This window comes from Geotrypetes seraphini, chromosome 6 (genome assembly GCF_902459505.1).
Source record: "Geotrypetes seraphini chromosome 6, aGeoSer1.1, whole genome shotgun sequence".
NCBI classification, from domain to species: domain Eukaryota; kingdom Metazoa; phylum Chordata; class Amphibia; order Gymnophiona; family Dermophiidae; genus Geotrypetes; species Geotrypetes seraphini.
This window is the reverse complement of record NC_047089.1, coordinates 169,374,689-169,386,832: the sequence shown is the minus strand read 5'-3', so window position 1 is coordinate 169,386,832 and position 12,144 is coordinate 169,374,689. Positions and strand designations below refer to the sequence as shown.

The 12,144-nt window shown below is 41.9% G+C and overlaps 1 protein-coding gene across 1 annotated transcript in view; it reads left to right on the top strand.

Annotated features, from left to right (window-relative positions):
• TLR8 (toll like receptor 8) overlaps positions 1-11,801 on the top strand; it is a 28,844-nt gene extending 17,043 nt beyond the window's left edge. Inside the window, exon 3 of the mRNA XM_033947461.1 lies at positions 8,234-11,801. Within this exon, the coding sequence (XP_033803352.1) occupies positions 8,240-11,365 (3,126 nt within the window). The 5' untranslated portion in view covers positions 8,234-8,239 and the 3' untranslated portion in view covers positions 11,366-11,801. The remainder of the gene's footprint in view (positions 1-8,233) is intronic.
• Positions 11,802-12,144: the final 343 nt, after the last annotated feature.

Genomic DNA, 12,144 nt, shown 5'->3' with positions numbered 1-12,144 from the left:
GTCAATAATGCTGTCTTTGTACAACCTATCCTGTTCCTTTCTTTCAGTTTTCTTATCAGCTAAGCACAGCAAAACCATAACAATAGCAAAATGGATCCAGTTTTCATTCTTGGAAACTCATACGGTGGCTGATGTGAAATGACTCTCTAGTCTCAATCTTTTTAAAGGTGGACTATAAATTTAAAAAACTATAAACTATAGTGGATAGAATTCAACAGTCAATGGTCAATTTTAGAAAGTCATTTAAATTCCAAAGTATACATGATGAAATGACAATGCATATTTTGCCAGCAGGTGTTATAGGGCAAGGGTGTCAGAGTCCCTCCTCGAGGGCCGCAATCCAGTCGGGTTTTCAGGATTTCCCCAATGAATATGCACGAGATCTATTTGCATGTACTGCTTTCATTGTATGCTAATAGATCTCGTGCATATTCATTGGGGAAATCCTGAAAACCCGACTGGATTGCGGCCCTCAAGGAGGGACTTTGAAACCCCTTATATGGGGGACAGTTTGGGAGTTTTAAAGTGTGTACATAAATGATAAAATATCTTACCCCTCCCCCTTTTATGAAGCCGCATTAGGCTTTTTTAATCGCCAACCACAGCAGTAAAATCTCTGTTGCTCATAGAATTCCTAATGTGGCTTCGTGAAAGGGGGAGTTAATTAATACAGGGCAGACATTAACAGCTGTGATTTACGCAAGTATTTTATTAAGATACACAGATATAGATATAGCGGAATTAGAAAAGGTTCAGAGAAGGGCAATTAAAATTATATATTTCTTTTTTTTTTGTAAATCTTTATTAAATTTCCAAACTACCATAGTACAAACAAACAATTTCAATACACTTAAGTTTACACGAAATGCACATTAAATTTATAGACATTAATGTACAACTATTTCCCCCCTCCACCAAATAATCAGAAAAAGTACATACCTACAGGAAACCCTCCATATATTCCCCGAATGAAATTCCAATGCAAACCCCCCCCCCCCCCCAACACACACACACACCTACCCTGGATGTGTATGCTTAAGTGTCAGTAAAATAAAATCAGTTATCATTCCTTACAGAACTTAGTCAACGGTTCCCAAACATCCATAAATTTCTTATACCGTCCCTGTTGTACAGCCATTGAACGTTCCATTTTAAAAGTATAACAGAGAAATTCCTACCAGAAAGTGTAATTTAATCTATCCCAGTTCTTCCCATTCCTCAAAATGAGTTGTATGGCAACCCCTGTCATTATAAAGAGAAGTTTATTATTTCGGGCAGATATTTGGCTTTTAGCCCTCATTAACGTACCAAATAGGATGGTATCGTACGTCAGTGCCACTGGATTTTCTAATATATTGTTCACTTGATCCCAAATAGATCTCCAAAATTTAAGTATCAAGGGACAATAGTATAGTAAATGATCCAAAGTCCCAGCTTCAAGAAGACAATGCCACCATCTATTAGACTTTGAGCTATCTAATGTCTGTAAACGAAAATTATATATTTCTGCTGATGAGCTTCACGCAGGAAACAAAAAAGAGTGGGAGGGAATGTTAAAGCTAGAAAGGAGGGGAACTTGAGGGCGAGCTGAAGGATTTGAAGAGACCTGTACAGACCTCAGACTCAAACGCAGCAAATTGACAAAGATCTGATTGCAGGTATCCAAAGGTTTGGAAGGAAAGAGGAGGTGCTGCTGTTTTGCGATTTCAATCTGCAGGATGATGACTGGAAAGTTCCATCAACGGAATTGGAAAGAAGTAGAGAAATTGTGGTTGCTTTTCAAGAGGCTCCATTTGGACAAATGGGACAGAACCCACGAGGGAAAAATGATATTGGATCTGGTACTCACAAATGGGTAGAGTATCTCTAATATTCGAGTGGAGGGAGGCCACATAAAACTCAAAGGCCTCCTTTTACTAAGGTGCACTAGGATTTTATCGCGAGGAATAGCACGCACTACATTGCCGTGCGCGCTAGACCTTAATGCCGGCATTGACCTGGCATTAGTTCTAGATGTGTAGCGTGCAGTAATTTCCTGCGTGTGCTAAAAACGCTAGCGCACCTTTGTAAAAGGAGCCCAAAGTCCTAGATTTCAAACATATAGGGCTCTTTTTATGAAGGTGTGCTAGCAGTTTTATTGCACACACTGGATTAGCGCATGTTGCGCTATTCTGCGCGTTAAGGCCCTAGCACACCTTCGTAAAAGGAGCCCATAGACTTCAATAAAATGGAAGGGTACCTGAAGGAAGAGCTGTTAGGATTGGAGGACACGAGAGAAGTGGAAAACAGTGGTCTAAGCTGAAAGGAGCAATAAAAATGAGTACTGCCTTTTATGTGAAGAAAATTATTAAAAACAAGAGAAAAAAGGAAACTGATATGGTTCTCCAAACTAGTGGCGGAGAAAATAAAGGCAAAAGAGTTGGAATTTGTGAAATATAAAAAAAAATCATGAGATGTACAGAAAGGACTACCAGATGAAACTGAAAACAGCCAAGAGAGAGATACGCCTGGCAAATGCGCAAGCGGAAGAGCAAATGGCTAAAAATGTAAAAAAAGGGAGACAAAATTTTTTTTCAGATATATTAGTAAAAGGAGGAAGATGAAAAATGGAATTGCGAAACTACAGGTTTGGGGATTGAAGGAGAGCAGATGTGGTGCCAATCACAAAAGTGGTCGCAGAGCTGAAGCGGGAAACTACAGGCCAGTAAGCCTCACTTCGGTTATTGGAAAAATAATGGAAGCATTGCTGAAAGAAAGGACAGTGAAATTCCCATAATCTAATAGGTTACAGGATCCAAGGCAACATGATTTTACGAATCTGCATGAATTTTTTGATTGGGGGACCAGAGAATTGGATCAAGGACATATGCTAGATGTAATTTACTGAAATTTCATAGGAAGTTCTTGAATAAACTTGATGAGCTGAAGTTTTGGACACAAAGTGGTGAACTGGATTATAAATTAGTTGACGGACAGTAGATGGAATCTAAGCATAGTACTGGGCAAAGTTCTAGGTTTCTGGACCAGAAATATCTAAGAAAAAGAACAATTTAAATTAAATCATTTATAGAGAGTGTATGGTTTGTCAGGTCTTTATCTGCCATCATATGCTATGTTACAATGACAAAATGAAGGAAAGGAGACATTGGAGGAGAGGGACAGCTGAAAGAGTGGAAGAGGTGATGGGTGATAGGGAATAGGCAGGGCTGATGCCCTAGGCAAAATGTCAGCCAATTAATTTTCAGGTGCCTAGGGCATCAGCTTTCCCCATCAAGATTTTGAGATATAATTAAACTGTACAATCCTGATCACCCTACAACATTCTATTTTTAAGAAAAAGGATAATTGGACATCATATTTTTAAATATTAAGCTTTGTTTTGCAGGTAAAAATATGCTGCTTGTTCTTTGAGTTACTATAGTCATCAGGATTTGTTATTTTGCTTTGACCACACTGAGGACAAAGAGAACATAAGAACAGCCTTACTGGGTCAGACCAATGGTCCATCAAGCCCAGTAGCCTGTTTTCATGGTAGCCAATCTAGGTCCCTAGTACCTGGCCAACATTCCATGCTACCGATTCTAGGTACCTAGTACCTGGTAGCAACATTCCATGCTACCGATCCAAAGCAAGCAGTGGCTTCCCCCATGCTTGTATACATGAGGAAACACAACTCAGGCCAAAAAGCATTCCTTCACTTTAGTTGTCATAGATAAGTCACATTTTATACAGAATGTACAGATTGGAATTGAGAGATCCAGATCCGGGATGCGATCAGTTCCATTGGTATTTGAGAAAAGGATCTGCTGACACAGAGCTTTTTGAAAAATATCTGCAGGAGGGCACTTTGTATTTGATGGCACATATGAGTAGCCATCTTATAAATATACTTGTTGAAAAAAATGAACTCCAACAAAAAGAGGCACTGGAGATGTCAAATCCAACCGAATGGTCAGAAATCCTTTATTTGCAGTTTGTATCAAAGTTTAAAACAAGCAAAGTTCCAAAGACAAAGACCCTTTTGGAACTTTGCTTGTTTTAAATTTGATACAAACTTCAAATTAAGGATTTCTGACCATTTAGTTGGATTTGACATCTCCAGTGCCTCTTCTTGTTGGATTTGCTTTGCTTCAAGGCATGGCACCTTCTTTCCCCTTCCCTCTACGAAAAAAATGAACATGAAGTCTGCAGCTTCCATGTGGAGGTGAAGGCACTTGTTTGTGGAAGTGGCACCTCTTCCACATGTAGGCCCAAATTCTGTATAGGACGCCCGGGAGAGGTGTCCTATACAGAATCGGGCCTACACAAAACCCTGATTCTGTAACCGGCATCCATGTTACAGATGCTGGTTAGAGAATCGGGTTAGATTAGACACGGCAGTTACACTTATCGCGGCAAGGGATATATATAGCGGCCGCCTGTCCAATCGCCGGCAGGAGGAAGCCCAACTCCTCCTGTCGGAACCCTGGACCCCCCCTCCCCCCAAACTGGTAATCGCAGGCAGGAGGATGCCCAACTCCTCCTGCCGGAACCCCCCGGACCCCCCCTCCCCCCCAAACTGGTAATCGCCGGCAGGAGGATGCCCAACTCCTCCTGTCAGAACCACCAGGACCCCCCTCTCCCCCCTGCTGGAACCCCCCTGGACCCCCCCCAAACTGGCAATCGCTGGCAGGAGGATGCCCAACTCCTCCTGCCGGAACCCCCCGGACCCCCTCCGGACTCCCCATGCTAACGACGACCCCCCCAACTAACCTCCCTCCCCCAACTAACCTTTAAATGTTAGTCGGCTGGACGGGTCTTGCTGCCGTCCAGCCGACAGGCCCGCCTCGTGGAAATGAGACAGGCCCGCCCCTTCCTGGCCCATCCCCGCTAAATCTAAGGCTTGATTGGCCCAGGATCTAGAAGCCTGGACCAATCAGGCCTTAGGCATAGCGGGTCCGCCCATCCCCACTAATCCTAAGGCCTGATTGGCTAGGCACCTGGGCCAATCAGGCCTTAGGATTAGTGGGGATGGGCGGACCCGCAATGCCTAAGGCCTGATTGGTCCAGGCTTCTAGAGCCTGGGCCAAATAGGCCTTAGATTTAGCGGGGATGGGCCGGGAAGGGGCGGGCCTGTCTCATTTCCACGAGGTGGGCCTATCGGCTAGACGGCAGCAAGACCCGTCCAGCCGACCAACATTTAAAGGTTAGTTGGGGGAGGGAGATTAGCTGGGGGGGGGTCGTCGTTAGCATGGGGGATCCGGAGGGGTTCCGGGGGGTTCCGGCAGGAGGAGTTGGGCTTCCTCCTGCCGGCAATTACCAGTTTGGGGGGGAGGGAGGGTCCGGGGGGTTACGGCAGGATGAGTTGGGCATCCTCCTGCCGGCGATTACCAGTTTGGGGGGGGGGGGGTCCGGGTCCAGGGTTCCGGCAGGAGGAGTTGGGCATCCTCCTGCCAGTGATGGGACAGGCGGCCGCGGCCGCTATACTTATTGCAGCAGGGAGATCTCTTGCCGTGATAAGTATAGCGGCCGCGTCTACTTACAATGTAGACCAGCATTTTGCTGGCCTACATTTTAAGCGTCTCTTCCTCTACTATGGAGACACGTAGGGCCGCCTAGGTTCGCCTAAGGCCCTTAGGCGAGCTTAAGCATCTTGCGGGCCTCCCTAGGCTCCCGGAGGCGCCTTCAATATAGGCGGCCTGCCTGGGGAGCATTTTTTTTTTAAACTTGCATCCCGATTGGCTGATTAGACAGCTGTAGGACGCCTACAGCTGCCTAAAATCGGGACGCACTTTGTAGAATCAGGGCCGTAGTGTCCCCATTTTACAAATCTACATGCATAAGTGTCGCCAATTAAGTATTAATGTTTCCTTTTAAAGGTGCAACGAAGGAGCACCCAACAATTCCACAGGTAAAAAGGAAAAAAAAACCCTGAAAACTGTGGAGTCGATGTTCTTGGTTAAAAGTTAAAAAGTTTATTAATACATGTGATGAAGTCCCAATGATGGGGCTAAATTCCAGTGCTTGTACAAACAATGTAAGTGGTGAGACGTAAAATGAAACACGATCATGTTTCTTTACATGACACATCCATCATTTATCATTCTTTACAGACACACATCTTTTGGACATTTTCTTTCCACTCTCTCATTGTTCATGCATACATACATTTTTTTATAGGACCCTTGAGGAAGGTGGACCATGTCAGGTCCACCCTACATAGGTCTACACTCCACATTGGCTTTGGTTGCTGTCTCCTCATCACTTGCATCATTTGTGCTTGCATTGGATTTTAGCACCATCATTGGGACTTCATCATATGTATTAATAAACTTTTAACTTTTTAGCCAATAACATCGACTCCACAGGTTGTTTTTTTTTCCTTTTAATAGTTAATAGTTTATTATTTATAGTCCACCTTTAACAAGGCAGATTACACCCTTACATACGTAATAAATATACAATATGATGTAAAATTTTTGTAATGCAGAAAAATATCTCAAATGATCCTCTATTACAACGAAACATCCATAGTCATATTTCATTTTACAATATAAATGATGCTTTTAAAGGTGGACATAAACAATGGAAGATTAAGGTAAGTGACTCCCTTAATCCCTGGTGTAAAGCCTTGCTGTAAGGAGCATGTTTTAAAACCTTTGAGCTGCTGGAAAGCCTGTCATGGATTTTCCCCATACATGTAATAGATTTCATGGATCTTTGCCCATTGTAATAGATTTCAGTCCTCATCAAGCCACAGGCAAACCGTGCCCAAACTTCACCCTTTTAAAACCTCTTCAGGATATGGATTTCCATAAGATAATAACTTTCTAAAATTGGCATTTGCAAGTATACCCAAATACACATATAAATGGAACTACAGTATTTACATCTGGATAGGTTTCTAAAATAAGGGCCTAAATTACTTGGGACGGGTTTACTTCAAGCTGGTCATTCTGCCCTCCGGACCTTTTTGGAGAAGCTAAGTACTCTTGTTCTTTTTTATTTTGTTCATGTTTGAGCCAGCCCAGTTGATTTTGGACGCCACTTGACCCCCGGACGGGGGAAAGAGACAGTTGAACCAATTCACTGCATTTGAGTGATTTTTTTCATTCATTTCTTTACTTCACTTTTCACTTTTAGCACATTTGTGCACTAATTAAATTCAGGTGGGAAACCCAGGGATGTTTCACAAGTAATACCGGTACCCTTTCTGGGTTTTGATTGTGACAGCTGGTGCTCTAGGGACTTGTTCCCGCTGCAAGCTGTGAGACTGAGGGTTTCTCACTCACATTCATTATTAGTTGTAGGTCGGTTTGTTTTGGTTCAGCTGCCTCTACCCTTCATCCTGTTTTTGGGTCAGGGGAGACTTTTTGTTCTTGCTTATTTGTAGTTTTCCCTATTTTGGGTTCTTGTATTGTTCATTGTAGTAGCAATTTTGCATTTAATTGCCAATACAGAATTCACATTTAGCATTTACTGTATTTTTATGTAGTGAATCCTAGTTATTTTATGTGCCGTTACCTTAGTGACGAGTTATTGTTATATTTGATTATTTGATATGTTATTTCAATGATTTGTTTTTGCATGTTTTGTATTGATTAAGTGTGTTTTTGTACTCTCTCCCCTTGGAAGAGGTGAGTTATAAATGAAATTAGCCATAACAATAAACTTTATATCACTGGGGTAACAGTCAATAGCCCACATTGCTGCAAATTTACAAAGGCGAGCTACTTGCATAGTTTGCATTATCTATTTTTGTTATGCATGTGGTTTTCTCCACCCCTTTAGCTTAGTGAAACTAGGTGGGTGTATCCAGTGGTGTAGCGAGGGTGCGTGGTACCCATCCCCCGCCCTCTTCTCTGCCCCCACTTCCTTTCCCCACACCTTTTTAATTTTCCAGGCGTGAGGAACATCACAAACCTGCTGCCCGAGTTGTGTTGGCTATCCCTTTGATGTTACTTCCTAGGCGCAGGGCCCAGAAAAGACGTCGGAGGGAGGCGACACCAACACGGGCCGCAAGTTCATAATGCTGCTCACACAGGGAAAATGAAAGAGGTATGAGGGAAGGGGTGAATGTGTGCTAAGTTTCTCCTTTCTCTGGGCTTTGCTGCTGGACTATACAGTACTAATATGGTACAAAATTTTATATTAACAAGTTATTTCCTTCACGTGGTCTCAGTTAAGATAGGATGATGTATATAATATGGTTCCAGTACTATTTCATTAATGGCATGATCTTTTTTTTTTTTAGGCAAACATGACTCTATCATTCCATTGGTGCATATGTTTACTTTTTCTGATCTGTGACCCTTCAGAGTTCCTTGCTGTGACCCAGAGTAACAGGACCTTGCCATGTGATGTGATACAAAATGGCTCCTCTGTAATATTTGACTGTAGCGCCCGCCAGTTGACCACAATACCTCTGCCAATTAAATATCGAGCAGATTCCACCAAATTAAACCTTTCAGAAAACAATATTAGCACCATCTCTGCCACATCTTTCCTGAACTGGATTAATCTTACAAAAATAAATCTAAACTGGAAATGTAACGCAAGAGCAATAATTGGAAATACAAACAAATGTATAACAGAGACAAGCATTTCAGATAGAGCTTTCTCAAGTCTGACAAATCTTAGTCAGTTGCATATCGATGGTAACGTTCTCTCCAAAATACCAGTTGGAATGCCATCAAACTTAACCTTGATGAGCTTACAGTACAATAAGATTGTCTCCATCAGAAAAATACATTTCTCAAATCTCACACAATTAAAAAAACTCTATTTGAGTCACAATTGTTACTTTAGCAATCCATGTGGAAACCCCTATAACATAGAAAATGACGCTTTTTCAGATTTACAAAATTTGGAAGTATTGGCACTCTCATTTAACAACTTAACCCAAGTCCCTTCTAATCTGCCCTCAACCTTGAAAGTACTTTATCTCAGCAATAACAGGATAACAAATATTAGTAAAGATGCCTTTGAGAATCTGACTAATTTAGAAGTTCTTCACTTGAGTGGGAATTGTCCAAGGTGCTTTAATGCGGCTTATCCATGTGAGCCTTGCAGTGGAAATGCAGCTATTCAGATTGATCCTCATGCTTTCCGGAATTTGAAAAATTTAAAGAAACTAAGCCTTGCCAGCACATCACTTAACAGAATAGAGCCTACTTGGTTTGAAAACACAAGAGACTTGGAGGTGCTGAATCTTGTACTTAATAATCTGAAAGCGGAAATTAGCTCTGGAGATTTTCTGGTCAAGCTACCATCCTTAAAAGTGCTTGACTTATCTTTCAATTATGAAAGGCAAGTTTATTCACAATATCTTAATCTTTCTAAAAATTTCTCCAAACTGACCTCCCTCCAGCAGCTGCATATAAAAGGTTATGTGTTCAAAAATCTTGACAGTGAGCACCTGCAACCACTCAAAAATCTTCCTGAGCTAAAAGTCCTAAACTTTGGGGTCAACTTCATCAAACAAATTGACTTAACTATATTTCAACATTTCTCTAATCTAACTACAATTAGCTTGTCTGAGAACAGAATAACTCCATACACAGGAGGCAACAGGTCATTAACTGGTGAATCATTCAAAAATCATCTTGTAATTCAACGCCGTTCAGTAGATAATTATATTGGTCCATATTTGGCAGTAATGTCTAGTGATTACCAGTACAATTTTTCAAATCCTTTAACTAAGCCCCAGTGCAGTTCATATGGCAAAACATTAGATCTCAGTCTAAACAACATCTTCTTTATTGACCCTCAACAATTTGCAGGTTTTCAGGACGTAGCATGTTTGAATTTGTCTTTTAATGGTATTGGGCAACAGTTAAATGGCACAGAATTTGTGAACCTGCCAAACCTATCGTATTTGGATCTTTCATACAATAAGCTAGATTTGGCTTCAAATTTTGCTTTTGAAGAGCTTCCACGACTTGAAGTACTAGACCTCAGCTACAACGTCCACTATTTTGCAGTCAGAGACATTACTCATCGTCTGGCATTTATTGAAAACCTTCCCAATCTCAAAGTTCTAAATCTCAGCTACAGTGAGATTTCTACCCTAACAGAGGCATGTGTTCACAGCATGTCCCTAAAGGAATTAGTCTTTAAAAGCAACCGTCTTGATATCATGTGGGGAAATGGAGATCTAAGATATTTACATATTTTTACAGCCTTTCTGAACCTGGAACATCTTGACATATCACTCAATAAGCTTAAAGATATACCTATGAAAGCATTTCCACAAAACCTTACTCACTTATACTTGAACAACAACAAACTGGCTGATCTCCAGTGGGTTGAGTGTCAGCAGTTTAAGAACCTGAAGGTGCTTGACCTGAGCGAAAACAGTCTGTCAGCTATAACCATTAAGTTAGGCAACTATACACAGTCCTTGGAAACTCTTCTACTACAGAAAAACAGGATTTCAGTGCTTGCAGACACGTTTCTTGAGGGAGTCAGCAGCCTTTCTTATCTCGATCTAAGTTACAATCAGCTGCAGGTCGTAGATGAATGGATATTTTCAACTGAGAATGAAAAGAACTTAACTTTGTTATTGAAAGGAAATCCATTTGAATGCACATGTGAAACTGACAAATTCATAGACTGGATATACAAAACCAATGTTATCCTGCTGCGCCTGGCATCAGATGTCATTTGTGAATCTCCTCGACAAAAAAAGGGAACCACTGTCATATCATTAGATCTGAGCACCTGTGCATTGGAAACTCTAGCTATTATGCTGTTTTTCTTATCATTCCTTGCCATCACTGGCACTATATTAATAGCAGTTATGAAGCACTTGTTTTATTGGGATGCTTGGTATGTTTTTCATTTTTGCATGGCAAAATTTAAAGGTTATAAGTCACTGGCTATGTCCGAGAGTCTTTATGATGCGTTTGTAACCTATGATACCAGAGATGTGGCTGTCACTGACTGGATCATGAATGAACTGAGAGTTCATCTGGAGGAAAAGGAAGAAAATAAAGTTTTCCTGTGTTTGGGCGAACGAGACTGGGAGCCAGGAAAAGCTATCATAGACAACCTTACTGAAAGCATTCATCGAAGCAGGAAGACAATATTTGTCCTTACGGAAAACTACGTCAAAAGTGGGAACTTCAAAACGTCCTTCTATCTGGCGCTGCAGAGATTAATGGATGAGAACATGGATGTGATTGTTCTCATTCTCCTACAGCCGGTCCTACAGCATTCCCAGTACCTGCGGTTGAGGAGGAAGCTATGTAAGAGTTCCATACTAGAGTGGCCCAGAAATCCACATGCGAAAGACTTTTTCTGGCAAAGCCTAAAAAATGTTGTGCTAACAGAGAACTGTAGGAGGTATAATAGTTTGTACAAAGATTCTCTCACATGTCAGTAATGAAAAAATATGTTTCACAAGTTATAGACAGTTTGTAATTTGTATGCACTTTGTATGTAATTTGTTCTTGCTCACTACAATAGACAAGGAAAATAATAGCCATATTGGGTCAGACCAATGTACCGTCTAGCCCAATATCCTGCTTCCAACGGTGGCCAATCCAGGTAGAAACTCAAATAGTAGCAACATTCCATACTACCAATCCCAGGGCAAGCAGTGGCCTTCCCCACATCTATCTCAATAGCAGACTATGGAACTTATATGCACCAAGATGTCACTGTGTGGAAGATAGGAAAGCAAATGGGAGAGCAGTTGGGATTTTGGGAACTAGGGAGCCTACAACGCTTTTAGAAAACTCATAAAAACTGCCTTATTCGCTAGATATTGTGACAGGGAAGCTCCTGTCACAGTGAAAACTACTGCTAAAACTCCCCAAAATGCAGCACAGGGCTCTGTAAAACCCGGCATGGAGCCAGGACAGCTGGCTCAGCCAAGAGAATGCAAGCCAAGGCAGGTCCCAGCACAGCTGAAGAGCCAGTTAGGGAAGGCTCTGAAAACCACTAATTTCCCCTATCACTCCTTTCCCCAAGTCAGGGAGAAACCTGAGACCAATTTGGAGAGGGGTGGAGTCAGACCCGGGAGTTTGCCTTATAGGCAAAGTCAGTTGGGGTGGAGGAAGGAGGACATAGCTGACTCTGATGAGAGAAGCCAAACCACTCAAGGAGATTCCAGGTCACGGAGGGTGCCTAAGCCCCAGCATGAGCGTATGGCAGGAAGCC